Source organism: Stigmatopora argus, chromosome 12, assembly GCF_051989625.1.
Source record: "Stigmatopora argus isolate UIUO_Sarg chromosome 12, RoL_Sarg_1.0, whole genome shotgun sequence".
Classification (NCBI taxonomy): Eukaryota; Metazoa; Chordata; class Actinopteri; order Syngnathiformes; family Syngnathidae; genus Stigmatopora; species Stigmatopora argus.
The window spans coordinates 1,349,768-1,370,521 of NC_135398.1; the positions used below are offsets into that span (position 1 = coordinate 1,349,768).

The following is a 20,754-nucleotide window of genomic DNA, read 5'->3' on the forward strand; positions in this document are numbered from 1 at the left end:
GTTGCTGATTGGCTGCTCCTCGTCACGAGACCGCTGTACCATGTGACGGAAGCAGTAATGGCGAAATATATCCAAAATAATTTCTGATACAAAAATAGTGTAAGAAGTAGAATTAAACTCGTTATTTAAACCGTCATTTAAGAAAACGTACTAGTAAATTAATTTTACACTGTAATGAATTGTCTTGTTGCTGATTGGCTGCTACTGGTCACGAGACTGTACCATGTGACGGAAGCAGTAATGGCGTCCTACTGCACGGCTGCATTTCTAACGAGCTCAAGTAAGGAGTTTAACAAATCACTCATTTCGGATAAACATAACCGCTAATTTCAACAAAGCAACCATTTTACGTTTACCACACGACGTTAACGTGTAATTTTCTTTGGGCAACGTTTATTATAGTCGTCGAGTACGCGTGAATTTGCAGAAAACAATATCACTGTCACGCTATATACAACGTAATTGCTTCTATAATGTTGAAACTTGTTCAAATTATCTATGCAAATAGCAACTCTTTCCCCCAACCGTTCATTTATTTATTTTTTAATGATATTGTTGTATATAATGCTGTTAGTATCTGATACTAGCATGATACTATCATGTTTGAATACTACGTAGATCGCTTCATGCTTCGTGTAGGCCACATTCAGCATTTATTGTACTGCTTGTTATGATCAATCATTGATTTTGACAAATTAACACAAATAAATTATCGGTAACAAATCATCAATTTCAGCCTAATAAAGTAAAACTGTAAAGGCCATCATTGAGTTAGCTCAGGGGTAGCGAACCTATGGCTCGGGAGCCACATATGGCTCTTTTGATGGGTGGATATGGCTCTCCACTAACCTGTGAGGTAAACTATGGAAACTGCTGGTGAGAAAGTGCAGGAATAGGAGCGTGACGTTGGTATTATGGCGTTGACACTACCCCAGCGCCTTTTAATCATTTTTTTTTCATTACACTCTTTTGCATGGATTTTCTCATTGATACTCATTGATTAGCAACAACGTAACAATGTTGTCAAAAGAATTCAGAGACTTTTTGTACTTTAAAAGTGGTGAAGTGACTAAAAAAAGGCACACATTTTCATGTATGTTGACTTTTAAATTCGGAGCATGGCTCTCAAGGATTAACATTTAAAAAATATGAATTGTTTATGGCTCCTTCCATCAAAAAGCTTCCCGAACCCTGAGTTAGCTCATTTTAAGTCACATGAATGGTTGCATGAATTACAGCTTGAACCAGAAGTTTTTAGCTTTCGTGAAAATTCAATTTTTCCATGTTTTGCAGGACTGGCCGATGCCCTCCGCCGAATACGCGCTTTGGAGCCGTGCCACCCACGCCGCCACTTTTTCTGGAGGAAATGGACCGAATCCCATCCGCACAATGTCGTTCACCCAGCGACCGTTCTACCTCCCTACGCCGTGCCCAAGGTAAAGACTTTTTTTGGGCCATTTTGTAACCAATTCGCCAATTTCCCACCGCATTTTCTCATCCCTGCCTTCAAGCACATCGAGCGCCCGGATTACGTCGGCGCCGGCTCGGTCCCGGAATGGCCAGACTTCATCGAAATAAAAAACCCTGAGCAAATCGAAAGCCTCGCCGGAGCGTGCCGACTGGCTCGACGCGTGCTGCTATTGGCTGGGAGAAGCCTGAAAGTAAGCATCGACGCTAAAACGCAGCTCTTCTTTGTGTAAAATATTGACGTTTTGATGCCTTTTTTTTCTCAGGCGGGTATGACAACGGATGAAATAGACTTTATCGTACATCAAGAAATTATCCAACACGATGCCTATCCCTCCCCGCTGGGATATGGAGGATTCCCAAAATCCGTTTGCACTTCGGTCAACAACGTGGTGTGTCACGGAATACCTGACAGGTGATTACATATTTTATATTCTTTTGGAGGTTGGGAGTTGCATAACATTCACAGCATTTGAAAAATAATCACGAATTATGCCACGGGTGGATTCCTGGTGTCTAGAGTTGTCAAAAAATGTTGACAAGTAGCAAGTATGTACAGTAATCTCTTGACATTATATTATTATATATTTATATTTTTATATTTATATTTTTATATTTTTATTTTTATATTTTTATTTTTATATTTTTATTTTTATATTTTTATTTTTATATTTTTATTTTTATATTTATATATATTTTTTTATTTTTATATTTATATATTTATTTTTATATTTATATTTATTTTTATATTTATTTATTATATTTATTTATTGTATTTATTTATTATATTATCATATTGACATACGAGTGTCCCAACATACAAGAAATTTGAAATAGGAGGAAAATTGCGAGCAAATTTGAGATACGAGACAAATGGTGGTGAATTAGAACAATTAAAAACACGTTTTTCAGAGGGGGGAATGGATTAATTTGTATTTCGTTATTTTATATGGGAAAAATTGATTTGAGACACGAGTGAATTGATATACGAGCTCGGTCGCACAACGCATTAAGCCCGTATCTCGAGGTATTTCTGTCTATGTATTTATGTACAATGACAATAAAGCTTTGAATTCAATTCAATTGAATAAATGGGGTAGTAAGGGGGAATATTTTTTTTCATTTTCCTTTTTAACTCATTGGCTGCCTTTTGATGATGTCCAATTCCAATAGGTGACAGCCATTAATATTTATAATTTAATGCCAATAAGTGGGGTTTTCTGTAATCTGCATTCATCTTTTTTTATTATCTGCCTGCAGTCGCCCCCTTCAGGACGGAGACATCGTCAACATTGACGTCACGGTAAGTTGAATGGACCGGCACGCAAAAAAAAAGATAACGTGAGGCTGATTCCGCCTGCCCGCAACAGGTGTATTTGGACGGTTACCACGGCGATACGTCAGAAACCTTCCTGATCGGCCAGGTGGATGAAGTCGGCCGGCGATTGGTGGAAACGGCCAGGCGTTGCAGGGATGACGCTATCGCGGCGTGCCAACCCGGGGCGCCGCTCTGCGTTATCGGGAACACCATCAGGTAGGAACTCGTGCGATTTTTGGCTTGAAGTGAATTAGAAAATATGCTCAGAATTGCAAGTCCGCCCATATTTTGTCCAATTTCATGTTTCTTTCTTATACTTTAAAAAGGCATGTTCACAATTAATTGTGCTCGAAAAAATGTTTTTATCATATTTGTTCCACTTGTGAATATTTTGACCGTTGAACGGTCAAGAGTCTTCATTCATAAAATGGTTAAAATATACCAGTGGTCGTGAATGTTTTGGACAGAAAGACCCATTAAAAAAATCATATTTTTAAGTGTTATTATTGGGAGTCATTTTCAGAATTTAAATGCCTTTTTGAGTCATTTCACCCCTTTTTAAAGTACAACAAGTCTTCTCACGTGTAATGGTCTTTTCCATTTGGACGTCACTATGGAATCATGGGATATGTAGTTCGGACAGTGTTTTTTGATTGGAAAAAAAGACCAAAAATGACAAAAATATGGACGTAAACACACGACCGGTGCAACGTGTTAATGCCTATTTGGAATAAACACAGCCGTTCATCCCGATTAACTATGATGTGCTAATTGCTAACTGCTATCTATAAATATTGGCATTCCAGCAAAATAGCTCACGCAAACGGATTCCAAGTATGTCCTTATTTCATCGGCCACGGAATCGGCTCCTACTTCCACGGCCACCCTGAGATTTGGCACCACGGTGGGTCGTCTTTGCACATTTTGCTTCTTTTGGCCGCCATCTTTTGCCTTTTCTAAATCAGCCCTGTCCTCATTTCCAGAAAACGACAATGACACCACTATGGACGAAGGGATGACTTTTACGATAGGTGAGCCCACTATCGGTTCCCCCGTGTTGGAACCACTCACTGACTCTCTGTCGCCCCCACCTGGGCAGAACCCATCTTGATGGAGGGCTCCCCAGAATATCGAATCCTGAAGGATAAGTGGACGGCGGTGTCCTTAGACGACAAAAGGTGAATTTTTTTATTTTTATTTTTTGGGTTCGTCGTTACGGTCTGACATTTCTACCTTTTTATTTTTCGCGCTGGTCGTTAAAGGTTTGACATTTTGTTCCTTTTTTTTTTCTTTGTTTGTTTTTCGCGCAGATCGGCTCAATTTGAGCACACGGTAGTTATCACTTCGGACGGAGTGGAAATTCTCACTAAACTGCCAGAAGAGGACAACCGTTGACGTGAAGAGATCAAAATGGGAATGTTAGGGATTGTTAAATCGAGCAAAAACAAAAAAAACTAAAGCAACAGGACACATTTTTCATTTGTAACATATCTCTTTCACTTTACAGACGCTCCCCTACTTACGAACATTCGAGTTGCGAACAACGGTACATACGAACACGTCTGCGAATATGGCATTTGTCGAAAAATGTTCGGAGAGAGATGCTGTAAGTTCATAAGTTAGATTTTGTATTGCGCACCTTTTTCCGAGTAGTGCTTCTTTCCGCCGCTAATACAGACGCTCCCCTACTTACGAACGAGTTAGGTTCCGAGCGATTGTTCATAAGTTGAATTTGTTTGTAAGTTGCTCAGTGCTATATTTTGTATTATAATTTATGTTTAAGGCCTATATAAGTATATTGAAGGTTTATATAAGTGCATTTGTATGTTTAAGGCTTGTATAAGTAACCAGCATTGGTTTGTACTGAAAAAAACATTTAATAACATGGAGAGAATACATACAGTACTGTATACATACATTAGAGAGAGAGAGATTTACTAGAAACTGACCGAAAGAAGCTATAATGACGATTGCAGTTTTCTTCTTTTATTACATCATATTTGATGCGGTAGCACTGTATGGCATCATTCAATTGATTTGCAAACTTTGTGCAACGTTCAATATTTGGGTCCTGCTGCTCGATCTTTCTGTTAATAAATGGTACTGACGGTCGAACGATTCAAGTTGTATTCCCGTGCAACGCTCACCACTTTCTCACGTGCATCAAGCTTCGTTATTATTGCCACTCATTTCAAATGAAATGGCTTGCCTCTTCCTTACAACTCCCTCAATAGAAGCCTTTCGCTTTTCACCAACCATATTCAATAATGGATGCACGAGATATTTAATGATAAAAATGAAAAAGGTTCTTTGCGCACTGGAGATACGTTCACGCACTTCCGCACTGCAACGAACTGGGCAGAGGAAGGTGGATGCTGGGTGAGCTGAGCTCTCACAGCGCCAGGCGTCGGTATTAGCGGCGGAAAGAAGCACTACTCGGAAAAAGGCGCGCAATACAAAATTGAACTTACGAACATTTTTCGACATAAACGCAATTTGCAGACATGTTCGTATGTACCGTTGTTCGTAACTCGAATGTTCGTAAGTAGGGGAGCGTCTGTATTGCATAAAACTCGCTTACTTGTGCTTGCCATTTCACATGCGATGATTTTTCCTAGGATTTTCCCTTCAAAGTAACACATTTGTACTCCCTATTAAAACCATGAATATGGAGATGAAACTTGTAAATCACAGGGAGGCTTATACGAGAGAAATTGTCAAATTCAACCATTTTAAGGGTACGGTTTATGCGCGGGGGGGACTACTATGCGAGAAATTATGCTAAGCCAACTTGGTGATTAAAAAAAGGTGCCCCGAGGTTGCCTGTTTTGCAACTTTTCACTTGCATACTTTTGTAGGTTGGGCACAAATACAAACCCAGCCAGGAAATGAGTCACACCCTTTATTTTTATTTTTTTAATCTTATGTTCAATGATGAAGTACACTGATAAAAGTCTTTCATGATTCAGTCGGTGGCGTAACATATGAATCGGACGATGGTCATCAAATTGTTAAAGGTGGTGAATTGAAGGCGCGAGGGAGGAGTGGCGGGCGGGCGGGTGGTTTGGGGTGAAGTCACACTGAAAAGCATCAGCAATTCATCCTTCATTCCTTTCCAGCACGTCGGGACTCGTTGCCCACCTTTTGTGGAAAAGAATTTGGCATTTGGTGCTCCTCTAAGTTATGACAAGAATGAAATAGCTACGCAAGATTTTCTTTTTCAAATTGCTTTCTCTTAAGTGTTTCTAAAGCTTGTTGTTGCTATGTTGGCAAAATTAAAAATATTTATTTTTTCATTGTTTTTATTTAACAGCTAGAGGTCCACTGTTGCTAATTTTTTATATTTTTTTGCCATACATCAAATTCTATGAATTGTATTCCTTTTTTCTTTATTTATTATTTCATATATTTTGATGGAGTTTCTCAACCTGATTTAGTAAATACATGATTTCTAACTCTTAATTCCAGAAATTTGAGCATTGAGGGTTTTTTCTATAACATTCTTTTTTTTTTTTTTTTTAATTATTTTCTTTTAACTCTTCGTTTTAACATTTATTTTAGTTAAGGAGTCCCCATTTTTTCCCCTCGTTCGTTAGTAGGGGAGCGTCTGTATTTATTTTTATATTTTATATATATTTATTTATTATTTCATATATTTTGATGGAGTTTCTCAACCTGATTTAGTAAATACATGATTTCTAACTCTTAATTCCAGAAATTTTGGCATTGAGGGTTTTTTTATAACATTTTTTTTTAATTATTTTCTTTTAACTTTTTTTAATTTTAGTTAAGGAGTTCCCATTTTTCCCCAATCTGATTCTCTGCATTTAGTTGTTGTTTTTCCTCATAATCACTTTCATATATTTATGCTACATATTGCCACAATGCTTTATAATTTGTTAATTATTAATTCAGGCGTCATTTTTTTATAAATTATCTACAAAAATAAAGTGATTTCACCTAACCAAGCATGTGGCAAAAGGGCCTTCCTCAAATAAATTCCCAAAAAGTTCCAACACAAAATGATCCGATCCACTTAATTTTTTTTATTACTAGTACATGTAGTTACATGTCCATTCCATTTCCATGTTTTTATCCACAGAACGCTTACGACAACATTTGTGTCACATTTCTCAGATCCCACATGTGAAATTTGAAGCTGCGATTTATCACACTTAGCCGAGATCCCGCTCGGGGGCGCCGCAGGAATTCCAGGATTCCACGTAAAGCCGCCAATACGGTGAGTTTCCCTTTAACACCTGCTTTTTTTCATAATCCATCTCCTTACACATGCATAAAAAAACACAAAACACGGGCACGGACAGTTTTCTTCCCAGGGCAGATGTCGTCAAAGTACCTAAAACCTTCAAAAAAAGTCACCCCTAATATGAAAACTTTGTCAAATGTGTGAAGAGGTGTTTTATTTCAGCTGTATAACCGGTTTGGGCCAGATCCAATCACAAAGCAACAACAAAAAAATCTGACCTTAACCGTACCTTGTGTTTAGAGTCGAATGTCTCTATTTATCCGTTAAGATGGCTAACATAGCCAAAAATGCTACTTCAAAATAATATAATTGAAGTAAAAGCAAAAGTAGTCATGCAGAAAAAAATCCATTAAGTACAGCTTAATAAGTATTCAATGAAAAAAAAAAGTCAGTAATGACCCTAAATAAAAATAAAAAATAAAAATAAACTGCACAAAATAATTTATACTATTACTTGACCATTATAGGCCCCAAAATCCAACACCAAGACCATAACTAAAATAAAAATGGAAATTTTTGGTACCATAACCAAAACCTGAGCTTAAATTCTCAATTTTTAATTCCGATGCAACCACAAAAACGACTTTCTGACAAACAATAAATACATTTTTCAAACCTTCCATCCTAGTTTGGTCATATTTAAAACTTGACTAGCCAACTCTGACGATCACAATCTTCACTTCATTTTGTTACAAAATATCATAAATCCGCATTGCAAAAACACAACAAAGCAATGAAGGAGTCCATAAATGAAAAAAACAAGGTTAGCAATTAAGAGGGAATCCGGTGACTTTAGTTTACAGTCAACCTCACGCAAACATTCCTGCAAAATTAACCTTAACTCAAGACACACACGGTAATAAAACACTTTTTTTTGTTGAGTTCATGGCCGCACTGGCAGGAGGAATTTTATAGGTAAATATGACAAAATAATCATATTCATGATGAGAAATAAATGACAAATTAAAATAAAAAATACATTAAATGTTCACTTTTTTTAATGGTCAACTGATAACACCAATTGATATTTTTTCCTCAATCAATTTGCAATCAATCACTTATTTAGTCAAATTTTTAGGCTCAACCTGTAATTGCAAAATAGCCAATAAAATCAAAATCCATGAAATTTAAATAAATCAAAACAAACCCCAAATAACATCATACAATCGTATGTTTTTATTATAGGATTACACTTAATGCAGGGGTGTCTAACTAATTTTTAGTAGTTTCGATTACATCCGGAGGGCCGTTATGTCTTCCAACTAGGCTGCCAAAATTAATCGATTAATAAATTGACAGCTTTCTCAATCGTGCTAATCGATTGATCATTTTTGGAGATTCAAATTAGTACAAATTTTTGCAATTATAAATTCAAAATGAAGAAACACAGGAAATAATCTACAATCTTCATTTGAATTTCATCATAAAACAAAGTTGGCACTCGTCATTAACTTTCTTGGGCCACACAAAATGATGCGGCGGGCCAGTTTGGCCCCCGGGCCACGACTTTGACACATGTGACTTAATGGATTCATTTAAAGAGTTAACGCTTTCACTACCATTGACAATGATAGATGTCTAATTTATTTCAAGTAGGGGGACTGCAATATAGAATAATTGTTCCATAATATTTTGTACGTTCTGTTTATGGTTATCGTTATTTTATTTTATCTAGTGTTACCTCACCAGCTGTGTGCATAGTTGAAATGAAACACGTTTATCAGATTTATCATTAACCCAAGGCCACATATTTGTACAGTACCATAAAAACACACACACACACACACACTTAACTTGTTCCTCTTTTTAATCTGACACTCCCCTGCAGATTCAACAACAAACACAACCGTCACGTTTTCAAAAACGCGCTGAAAAAATATCATTTCCAACATGTAAATACGATCATGTTGTTCAATATTTGAATGAAAATGTATTTTCCAAAACATTTGGACTTGCTCTTTATAGTCCAAAAAGTTCAACCATGTCAGCCCATTATTTCTTAATTAAATAGCATTTCATCACAAGGCGATTCAAGTCGTAATAGTTAACCTGAATCGAACTCGAACCCAGTGGCGGTCCGTGCATTTTCTCGTAGCGCCTTCAACAAACCAATCCAACCTTCAAAAACTACTTTATGGCTATAAAACCTCTACTGCAGCTACAGCTGCGACACATAAAAAATAATCAATAAATCAATGCACAAAAATTGAGTAAAATCCACTTCCTAGCCACATTTAATGATTAAATACAAATACTGGAGCTTTTCAGACATTACAACCTGGCCCCCAATTAAAATATTATTTAGGAATATAACCACATTTTACTCACCAAAAATCCTTTTTAACTGTACACAATATCCATCCTCCTTTCTTTCTTCCTTCTTTTCTATCGCCATCCAAGCTAATGCTAAAAGTCGAGCCTGTCCTGTCGTATTTCTGACATAGTCCGTCTTGAAAATGGCTTTAAATTAACACAACAATATATTTGCTTGTGCAGCCCCCTCCAAATACAGTTTGGTAGCTCTGGCTAATCACTAGCCAATCATAGTTGGTGAAAGCGATGACGTATCCCTACGCCTGCGAGAAGGCAATGTGGTGTTGCCAACTCGAAATCTGATTGGTTAAAGCAGCAGTCTTAGCGACGCTTGTTTAATGCAGCAGAGCCTGCAGAACTGATTGTGAAGGCCTTGAGGCAGATTTCTGACCCTGGCAACGAATAATGGCTGAAATGTGATTGGTTGAATGCTTCAATATGAAAACACACATCTGGAAGCAGTGCAAACAGGGGGGAAAGGCAATGAAAGGAAGCTAACAGACCATTTGGAATTATTTAATTAGTATTGATGGACAAAATATAATATATGATTCAGATATTTCTTAGGCCAGCAGAGAAGGCCTCGAAGGCCCTGACGGCCCACCACTGCTCGAACCTAATTAGGACTGAATGACTGCCATTTTTTAAACAGTTAACTCTGGCTTTCACTAGCAGCTCCTCTTTGTGAGCAATTGAAAGGTCAGAAAGGGAATGTTTTCTCCCTTTGCACACCAACCGACTCTGATAAGCAACGCAATTATCGGCGCTCTTTTCATGGCTTCAAAAGTCTTCAAAACAAACCAAAAAGCAACAAGAGCACCACCACTTTTCCCATATTTCAAGCTATATCTGGCCTTTCCATGGTCTGTCTTGTTTTTGCCTTTTGTACAGTATGTGGGTGGCTTTTCTCTGTCTCTCTCTGTCGCTGTTTTTTTGGCCGTGTCCTGTTTTTTTTTTTTTTCGGCGCGCACACAAAGCCAGCGTTGTCCGCTGACACGTTGCGTTGCGAGGAACAAGTGCCGCGTCTCATGAAATGCCTCCCAAAACGTCACATCGTGTGGGAGTCACCTTTCAACGTCCGGTCTTTATTATCTCCGTCTGCCATTTTATTGCCCATCTTGCTAATAGGTGTTGCTAACGAATATATTTAGATTAGGAAATGTTGGAATGTGCATTGGAACAAAAACCAGAAGGCAAAGTGGAGACACTAAGAAGTCAATTTTATTATTGTTTTCTAAAGCAAAAATGGGTGGTTACAGATGTCCTTTTTTGCTTTTCTAAAAAGTTTAAAAAAATATATTTTCTTATATTTATAAACTGGAAAATATTTCTTGTTTTCCACTTTTTCAATTTATTAGAATTTTTTTTTTTAAATATAGTCACTATTTTCCTCATTTATATTTTTCATATATACATATTCTCCTGCAATTGGCTGAAAACAAATTCAGTTTATCTGAAATAAATCGTAAAATCATAAGATTTATGGTAACTTTATTTAAAATATATACTCTTAAGAATACTTTTTATAATATATTTTCTTTGTATAGCTTAACACATAATTCAGGGTGTATCCTGCCTACTTTTGTTAGCAGGAGTAGGCTCCAGCACCCCCGTGCGGATAAGCGTGATCACCCAAACGGCAAGGATTATAATTAATGACTATAATTTATTTAGAATATAAATTTTCAAAAATGATTTTCCCTTTTTTAAATTTCAAAACAATGTTAATATATACAGAGGATAATTGATTCCATTAAAATGGGATTTAAACAATTCTTAGATAAAAAAAAAAAAAGACCGTCAAAAATAGATGTTTTTCTGGCGTATGAATGATGGAATTTTTGCATTTGAGTTATGCAGTTTTTTTTCTCGTGAAATATGATAAATATAATGTTCCCTATATTTTGCAACCCTTTAAATATAACCGAACACAAATGGTGGAGCAACGCGTGCAGACAAGCAATATATCGGAACCTTCGGCTACACATGCTGAATAGCTACAGCTCGTATCTTAAGCTGCTACTTTAATCACTTTTTCGCAAAGCCTTGACTTTTAACAAGCGGACTTCTTCGCCACACGGATTGCGTGGGACCACCGCGGGTTATCGTGCTTGCGTGTGTGTCAGTCTCGCCGAGGGCGGGAGGGAGGGGCGTCCCCGAGAGCAAAGTGGACGGCCCCTCCTTGCATTCCCTTAGTGTCACTGCGTTCCTCCAGCCGCGAGGACTTCTACTTTTCAACCCCAAACTCTGCCAACAGAACCTCGCCGAAAAATGCCGAGCGGCGCGCGGGTGCTGCTGGCCTTCCTGCTGGGATGCGGCCCGCTCTCGTGGGCCTTCAACCTGGACACCGAGGACGTGGTGCGCAAGGACGGCGAGCCCAACAGCCTCTTCGGCTTCTCCATGGCCATGCACCGACAACTTCAACCCACGGATAAGCGAATGTGAGAGCCCTTATTATTTATTCCTAAACACGTCGGTCCGTTTTTTTTTTATCGGTGACTTTTCGTGCTCTGTTAATGTTTAAGAAGTCCGCACTTATCGGTTGGGGTTTAATTATTAGTGAGCCGGTAGACTCGCGCGCCGTCACGGGTGAGAGAACATCACGAAACATCTGAAAAGGGTTCACTTGGGCGTTTTTAGTCGTTGGTTTCGCGCCGCGTGGATTGGGAGGGTCGGCAGCGACGGTCGGACGGATCAGCCGGGGTTAGACGCACCTAATCGCTGACGTTGAAAGGGAATGGATGTTTACCGCTGATTTGTAGGGAATGAGTTCACTGAGGTGAATGGCATCGTGTGCGGTCGATTGGTCGCCAGTCTTTTGGTCGCCGTCTTTTGGTCGCCCCGACCGCGACAACGGGCGACCAAAAGACCGGCGACAAATCAAGGTAAAACAACACGGTCTACGCATGAATAAAAGCTAACAATGGCCATGAGCAGTTTCACTGAGCCGACGTGTAAGTGTAGAAGAGTTTGTATGTACATGCGTTGTCCCTTTAAGAAGCAACGTCAGTTCAGTCAGGGTCTTAACAAGTTCTCCAACAAAAAACAATCAAAGTCCGGGAAATTTGGAGCTTTTCTTTAGCCTAATAATTACTAGGGCATTAATTATGACTAAATACCAATTCACAGTTTGTATTTAGGGAATTTGAGCAATTATTTAAATGGTAATTATCACTTACCTTCTGGGCGACCAAAAGATCGGTGACCAAAAGACCGGCGACCAATCGACCGTGTACCCACTTGGGTGTTTTTAGTCGTTGGTATTGCTCCGCGTGGATTGGGAGGGTCAGCAGCGACGGTCGGACGGATCAGCCGGGGTTAGACGCACCTAATCGCTGACGTTGAAAGGGAATGGATGTTTACTGCTGATTTGTAGGGAATGAGTTCACCGAGGTGAATGGCATTTGCGAGTGCAAAGTGATATTTTGAAGTCAATTTGCAAATCATGGCTCAATTTTCTAGTCAACTAGCAATTCATTGCAAAAAACGTTAATACGTGGGTCATCTCAAATTGGTCCCATTTTAAATGGTTAAATTAACCAACAGGCGGAAAACCGTGAATTTGATCATTTGAGTGCTATTTTTTTCTTTAATTAGAAAAAAAAATGCACAAAGCAAGAAACTAATTGAAGCATTTTGCCTTATTTATGTACAATACTTAAGTGCACCAAATCATGGCTCAATTTTCTAGTTGACTAGCAATTCATTGCAAATTGCAAAAATGGGTAATCTCAAATTGGTCCCATTTTAAATGGCTAACTCGCACTTATTCGAAATGAGTCTTGCTTTTTTTCAGTTGGGATGTGATTCATCTTCTAGACTTGTCTTATTTTGAGTAGCTCTCATAAAACAATTGCTAATTATTTGACATTTTTAATAGCCAGCACGTAATAGTAGTGTCCCGTTTGGAATCATCCAACTCAGACCATCGACGCCGTCTTTGCACCCCACCCTAAAAGTTCTATCCACTGCTTTTTAAAGGCCGTCGTCTGGTTTAGTCACAACTGACGCGTCGGTGAGGCATCGGATTCCAAAGTTGGGCCTGCGTGTGCACGCTCGAGCGAGCCGTTGTTGTTTTGCAATATCCACGCAGACCGGGAACCAGCGCCACGGATCATAAAAATATGGCTTTATTCATTTACCATCGCACGTGATGCAATCTTGATGAGCGCGTGTCCGTCGGCGCCCACCGCCACTCAACCCTCTCGTGACAACGCCCTCCCGGCCACGTGCGCGACGCCTATTCAGTCGCATTTTTATTTTATTTTTGAGGAGTTGTGTACACGCCCTTCGGCGGTGCGTGTTGTTGCAGGTGAAAGCAGGGGAGGTGGAGCTGTCTGCGTACCGTGCGGGTGTTTGCACATGTAGGCGTGTGTCACCTTTGGAAGTGAAAGTCAGGGTTTCAAGTTTAGGAGTTGTTGAAGAGATTTGTGGATCGAAATGGACTCATTTGATTAGAAAAGTGCCTCAAATTAAATGTTTGCTGTTATGAATAGTCTGGCTTTGGTTTGTTTTGAAAGTGCTGGATTTAGTTGTAAAGACTTGGGAGAAATCACCGCCCTCTGGTGGCAACTGTGCATATGACTACTGGTCTGTGAGCTAACGGTATGAAATACGGACGCTCCCCTACTTACGAACGAGTTAGGTTCCGAGCGATTGTTCATAAGTTGAATTTGTTTGTAAGTTGATTCGGTGCTATATTTTGTATTATAATTTATGTTTAAGGCCTATATGAGTATATTGAAGGTTTATATAAGTGCATTTGTATGTTTAAGGCTTGTATAAGTAACACGCATTGCTTTATACTGAAATTTTTTTTTAATAAAATGGAGAGAATATGTACAGTACTTATACTAGAGAGAGAGAGAGAGAGAGAGAGAGATTTATGCATTAGAAACTGGCCGAAAGAAGCGATCTAATGACGATTGCACAGTTTTCTTCTTTTTTTCATCATAAATGATGCGGTAGCACCGTATGGCATCATTCAATTGATTTGCAAACTTTGTGCAAAATACAAAATAGAAACTTACGAACATTTTTCGACATAAACACAATTTGCAGACATGTTCTTATGTACCGTTGTTCGTAAGTCGTATGTTCGTAAGTAGGGGAGCGTCTGTATAATGCAAAAGTCATATAAGACGATAAATGTCTAATTTATTCGTTAGCAAAAAGTCGACTTTTGCCAGAGGAGTTCAATAATTGCCCATATATGGTTTACATATACCAAATAATGTGAATGTCAGGCTTTTGTCCTGTAGATTTTCTTCTGCCTCGGGTCGTGTAAGATTATCCAACACCAAAGACGACCTTTGAAAAAAGAGCAAAGTTTGACATCCATCCCAGCAGAAGCAATTTTTCAGGAGATTTTGCGCGCTCCCGGCGGACATTTTGAGAAGAGATGAAGTCGCAGTGGCTACGATTAGGGCGCCGCCAGATGTTGCTAAGCAACTGGCTGCACTCCGGGAAGCACTGCCATGTAAAAAGGGGAGAAAACAGGACATAAATTCAGTGGGATGCCGCCATTATGGTCACTCTGTTGCCCTGGTCTTGGTGTCCCAGTAATTCTGCACTACGGTATGCATCTGTTTTTTTTTGTTCTTCCTGTGAACTGGTCCTACGAAGCGGGGGCTTCCTCCTCTGCCCCTCTGTGATAAGATGAATGGTGACGAGTCGTCTATGAATACACGCATCAAGTCAACGTTTCACTCCAGCCGTTGATTTTGGCCGACAGCTCAACGTCACTTGGGTCACAGCAGAGAAAAACATATTTCGTAGAAATAACACCATTCAATCAAATAGATATACTTAATACCACAGCATTTTGTGGATGGAGTCAATGGACAGTGCGTGCCGTGCCCTGCCAAATTCCAAAACATGAATGTTAGGGCGTATTCACACCATGAAAGTCCATAGTTCACTTTCTTGTACTAGCACTAAAACTCGATAGACTGCTAACCGCTACAGTCACCTTTTGTTTATGTCGACTACTTATCGATCTTGACTACGTTTATGTTGACTACTTATTCTCTATAGGCCGTTAACCACTATAGTCATTTTTTGTATCCGACTACTTATTTATGTAACCACTTATTCATGTTCGCGACTTATCTATTTTGACTACTTATCTATATTGACTGCTTATCTATGTTGACTGCTTATCTATATTGACTGCTTATCTATGTTGACTGCTTATCTGTGTTGACTGTGTTTATGTTGACTACTTATTCTCTATAGGCCGTTAACCACTATAGTCATTTTTTGTACCCAACTACTTATTTACGTGACCACTTATTTATGTTGACTAGTTATCTATGTTGACTACGTGTTCATGTGGACTACTTCTTTATGTGGACTACTTCTTTATGTGGACTACTTCTGTATGTGGACTAATGTATGTGGACTACTTATGTATGTGGACTACTTATGTATGTGGACTACTTATGTATGTGGACTACTTATGTATGTGAACTACTTATGTATGTGGACTACTTATGTATGTGGACTACTTATGTATGTGGACTACTTATGTATGTGAACTAATGTATGTGGACTACTTATGTATGTGGACTACTTATGTATGTGGACTACTTATATATGTGGACGACATGTTTATGTGGACGACATGTTTATGTGGACTACTTATGTATGTGGACTACTTATATATGTGGACGACATGTTTATGTGGACGACATGTTTATGTGGACTACATGTTTATGTGGACTACTTATGTATGTGGACTACTTATGTATGTGGACTGCTTATGTATGTGGACTACTTATGTATGTGGACTACTTATGTATGTGGACTACTTATGTATGTGGACTAATGTATGTGGACTACTTATGTATGTGGACTACTTATGTATGTGGACTAATGTATGTGGACTACTTATGTATGTGGACTACTTATGTATGTGGACTAATGTATGTGGACTACTTATGTATGTGGACTACTTGTATATGTGGACGACATGTTTATGTGGACTACATATTTATGTGGACTAATGTATGTGGACTACTAATGTATGTGGACTACTAATGTATGTGGACTACTTATGTGTGTGGACTACTTGTGTGTGGACTACTTAAGTATGTGGACTACTTAAGTATGTGGACTACTTATGTATGTGGACTACGTGTTTATGTGGGCTACGTGTTTATGTGGACTACGTGTTTATGTGGACTACGTGTTTATGTGGACTACGTGTTTATGTGGACTTCTTATGTATGTGGACTACTTATGTATGCGGACTACTTATGTATTTTGACTACGTGTTTATGTGGACTACGTGTTTATGTGGACTACTTATGTATGTGGACTACTTATGTATGTGGACTACTTATGTATGTGGACTTCTTATGTATGTGGACTAATGTACGTGGACTACTTAAGTATGTGGACGGTTTCAGAAGCACTTTTGAACTTGGCAGGATCCAACCGGTCGCTAACTCCTGTACGTGTGTTGTGTTCCAGGCTATTGGTGGGCGCCCCGAGAGCCAAAGGATATAGCGGTCAAAAGGCCAAAGTGACGGGCGGTCTGTACAACTGCGACACCAGCTCACCCGCCTCAGGCTGCGCGCGGGTGGACTTTGACCAAGACGGTGAGCCCTTTTAAACGTTTTTTTTTTGGAGGGAGGGAGGGAGAGAGGGAATTTGTCTAATAGACTGCTTTGAAAACCCACAGAGGATGATAAACGCGAGAGCAAAGAGAACCAGTGGATGGGAGTGACCGTCAACAGTCAGGGACCGGGAGGCAAGATTGTGGTAAGGCCTACAAAATACTTCCAATCCGGACCGAGACTAGAAAAATGGGTTAAAAACAAAATGATCGTGAAAAATAGTGAAAGAAAAAAATGATTTAAGGTTGCACTTATTTGCAGAAGTAAGGAAACGTTAAGACAACAACAACGTTTTTAAGAAATATTTCTGTTTAACTGTTAAGAAATTTGTGAATTATCGATGAATTGCAGGTTAACTGCTGAAAAAAAAGCCTTACTATACTATGTCGTTTTTTAAGAAAAAAAGGCCATACTATACTTTACAATAGTAAGGCTTTTTTCTTTAAAAAAATGACATAGTATAAAAACAACATAGTGTAGTAAGGCTTTTTTTCTTAAAAAACGACATATTATAGTAAGGCTTTTTTTCTTAAAAAACGACATAGTATAGTAAGGCTTTTTTCTTAAAAAACAACATAGAATAGTAAGGCTTTTTTCTTCAAAAAACGACAGTGTAGTAAGGCTTTTTTTCTTAAAAAAACGACATAGTGTAGTAAGGCTTTTTTTCTTAAAAAACGACAGTGTAGTAAGGCTTTTTTCTTTAAAAAACGACATATTAAATCATTTTGGATCAACAGCAAGTTAACTATAAAAATGAGATTCATTGAAATGGTTTTAATGAAGTTGAAGAAAAGCAAATATGTTTAATTTTTTTTTTCATTTCAAGAATGAAACAATGTTATTTGTAAAAAAAGTGAAAATTATCCCATTCGTTTAAGCTTAACATTTATTATATTTCAAAATGTTACTTTTTTGTATTGATTTTTTCTAAATTAACCAATAGGCAGAAAACCGTAAATTTGATAATTTGAGTGCTATTTTTTTTCTTTAATTGGAAAAAATAGTACAAAGCAAGAAACTAATTGAAGCATTTTGCTTTATTTATGTATGTGGACTAATGTATGTGGACTACTTATGTATGTGGACTACTTATGTATGTGGACTACTTATGTATGTGGACTACTTATGTATGTGGACTACTTATGTATGTGGACTACTTATGTATGTGGACTACTTATGTATGTGGACTACTTATGTATGTGGACTACTTATGTATGTGGACTACTTATGTATGTGGACTACTTATGTATGTGGACTACTTATGTATGTGGACTACTTATGTATGTGGACTACTTATGTATGTGGACTACTTATGTATGTGGACTACTTATGTATGTGGACTACTTATGTATGTGGACTACTTATGTATGTGGACTACTTATGTATGTGGACTACTTATGTATGTGGACTACTTATGTATGTGGACTACTTATGTATGTGGACTACTTATGTATGTGGACTACTTATGTATGTGGACTTTTGCTTTATTTATGTACAATACTTAAGTGCACCTAAAAGGAATTCTTCAATGCCTTCCCTCGGCTAGACGTGCGCTCACCGATACCAACGGCGGACCAACGTTCGGACCCCCATCGAGTCCCGCGACATCATCGGCCGCTGCTACGTGCTGAGCCAGGACTTGCAAATCGACCCGGCGGCCCAAGAGGACGGCGGAGGCTGGCACTTCTGCAACAACAGGCCGCGAGGTCACGAGCTCTTCGGTTCCTGCCAGCAGGGGGTCTCGGCCACCTTCGACAAGGACTACCATTACTTCATCTTCGGGGCTCCCGGAGCCTACAACTGGAAAGGTGCGCTTCCTTTTTGGGGGACGGCTTTACCTGGCTTACGGGGGCGTGACCTTCTCCTCTCCTCGCCTTCTTCTTTAGGCGTGGTACGTCTGGAACAAAATAACTTCACCCTGATCGAGCTGGGCATTTATGACGACGGACCTTTTGAGGCGGGCGATGACAAGGAGATGAACGCCGAACTCGTCCCCGCTCCCGCCAGCAGCTATCTGGGTAAACCGCAAACGCATTTGTAAAAAAAAAAAGCTTTCGTCTTCGTAAGAATGATATAATAATATGCACATATTTCAATGCACAATATGCACATATATAATAATATCCCAGAATAACCCCAACAGTAACGTTTTTGGACTTTGCGCTTCAGTTTTAGAAATAGAAATGTAGCGAGCAAGGTTATGATCACGGAGGAAAATGAACAAAGTGACAAAGACGAGAATAGAAAAGCTGTTTTGTCAACTTGAAAATAAATACTCAAGTAAATTACAGCTACAGGCAAATTGGTTGAAAAAAATAATTCAAAGTCAAATTAGGAATATACATATACCCGAAAAGCCCAAGTAAAAAACTTTAAAAATCAATCAAAAGATCATCCCCAAAAAGTAGAATGACCTGAAAATCTGCTTGATTGCAGTAAAATAACGTTGCCAAAAAACAATTTATAATAATAATGTTTTGGGCGCAATATACATCAATGCAATTAAGTTCAAAGTAATCATAAAACCATAAGTTGACTTTAGGAACCTGAAAAATCTTAATTGCAGTGATCAAGTCATCATCATCAAATACAGTAAACCCTCAAGAAGAAAACTTATTTACATCCAAATCAAAGATGTCAAGGCCATTGAAATTGAAGTCCATGACAAATAGCATTAAAACTGTCCAACAAAGTCAAGTTAATGTCAATGACGCACTGACTTTTCTGCTTCAAACTAGTCATTCCGAGGGAAACGTGCGTATATTGTCCCATTGATTGAGCTGTTCTTATTGGCAGGTTTCTCTCTGGACTCCAGCAAACGTCTGACCAAGAAAGGCCATTTGACGGTAGTGGCCGGGGCGCCCAGGGCCAATCACAGCGGCGCCGTGGTCTTCCTCAAGAAAGGCCCCGACACCTCCAACATCCTGCTGGAAGAGTACACGCTGGAAGGGGAGGGGCTGGCCTCCTCTTTCGGTTACGACGTGGCCGTGCTGGACCTCAACGGGGATGGGTCAGTCGCCCGGCCCGGCCCGGCCATCTTAGCCTTCCTCTTTTTTAAAAATGGCTTTCTTTTTTTTGAAATAACAGCTGGGATGACCTCGTGGTGGGAGCGCCTCAGTACTTCGAGAAGGACGGCGAGATCGGCGGCGCCGCGTACGTCTTTGTCAACAAAGGCGGGAAGTGGGACAAGGTCACGCCCATCAGAATTGACGGACCCCAGGACTCCATGTTCGGCCTGGCCGTGGAAAATATGGGAGACGTCAACCAGGACGGTTATCAAGGTGAGCGCCGGAAATGGTTTGGACATTTTTTTTTTCAGCCCTGGCAGGGTTGCGCAAAAGCTGAAAATCTTCCCCTTCAAAAATCTATTTATTTACAATCCACAGTTTTACGACAGGAATAAAAAAAGCCACAAAAGTATCGCAATATTTAATTTTGCACACCGACAGAATTTGAAGTCCGTGTAAATAACGAATAATTTTATACAAGAAACCGTAAAATGGGTCTGAAATTGTAAATTAATTGTCGCAATTTATTTATTTATATATGTATTTATGTATTTATATATTTATTTATTTATATATATTTATTTCTATTTTTATTTATTTATATATTTATTTGTTAACTTATTTATAACCTATTTATCTATGTCTAAAAAAATTTCCCGTCTGTATTCTTTTCCCTAATACGGGATGAATGAAGTAATCCAATCTAATCTAATTAAAGTTTTCCGTCGGCGGGGGGCGCTAGAGGTGAGGATGTACACC

The 20,754-nt window shown here is 38.8% G+C and overlaps 2 protein-coding genes across 3 annotated transcripts in view; both read left to right on the forward strand.

Moving 5' to 3' along the window:
- The first annotated feature begins 226 nt into the window (after window positions 1–226).
- On the forward strand, window positions 227–5,818 carry metap1d (methionyl aminopeptidase type 1D (mitochondrial)). Its single transcript, XM_077614714.1, has 10 exons — window positions 227–280; window positions 1,294–1,436; window positions 1,512–1,661; window positions 1,734–1,882; window positions 2,728–2,770; window positions 2,838–3,001; window positions 3,592–3,689; window positions 3,769–3,816; window positions 3,885–3,963; window positions 4,096–5,818. The coding sequence occupies exons 1-10, from the start codon at window positions 241–243 to the stop codon at window positions 4,178–4,180; spliced, it is 999 nt and encodes a 332-aa protein (XP_077470840.1). The 5' UTR covers window positions 227–240; the 3' UTR covers window positions 4,181–5,818.
- A 36-nt stretch (window positions 5,819–5,854) lies between these two features.
- Window positions 5,855–20,754, forward strand: part of itga6b (integrin, alpha 6b) — a 30,820-nt gene continuing 15,920 nt past the window's right edge. For both annotated transcript variants that reach the window (XM_077614702.1, XM_077614703.1), the window contains exons 1-8: window positions 5,855–7,025; window positions 11,623–11,806; window positions 16,842–16,969; window positions 17,053–17,132; window positions 18,534–18,795; window positions 18,874–19,005; window positions 19,784–19,997; window positions 20,075–20,268. In XM_077614702.1, the coding sequence (XP_077470828.1) occupies window positions 11,637–11,806; window positions 16,842–16,969; window positions 17,053–17,132; window positions 18,534–18,795; window positions 18,874–19,005; window positions 19,784–19,997; window positions 20,075–20,268 (1,180 nt within the window). In that variant the 5' untranslated portion in view covers window positions 5,855–7,025; window positions 11,623–11,636. The remainder of the gene's footprint in view (window positions 7,026–11,622; window positions 11,807–16,841; window positions 16,970–17,052; window positions 17,133–18,533; window positions 18,796–18,873; window positions 19,006–19,783; window positions 19,998–20,074; window positions 20,269–20,754) is intronic.

What these genes read in the sequence shown, in the direction of transcription:
- metap1d (XM_077614714.1), top strand. Translation starts at nt 241, where the DNA reads ATGGCGTCCTACTGCACGGCTGCATTTCTAACGAGCTCAA. An exon ending in TCGTCAACATTGACGTCACG is followed by an intron (nt 2,771 to 2,837) that starts GTAAGTTGAATG and finishes TGCCCGCAACAG; the next exon opens with GTGTATTTGGACGGTTACCA. An exon ending in CCCTGAGATTTGGCACCACG is followed by an intron (nt 3,690 to 3,768) that starts GTGGGTCGTCTT and finishes CCTCATTTCCAG; the next exon opens with AAAACGACAATGACACCACT.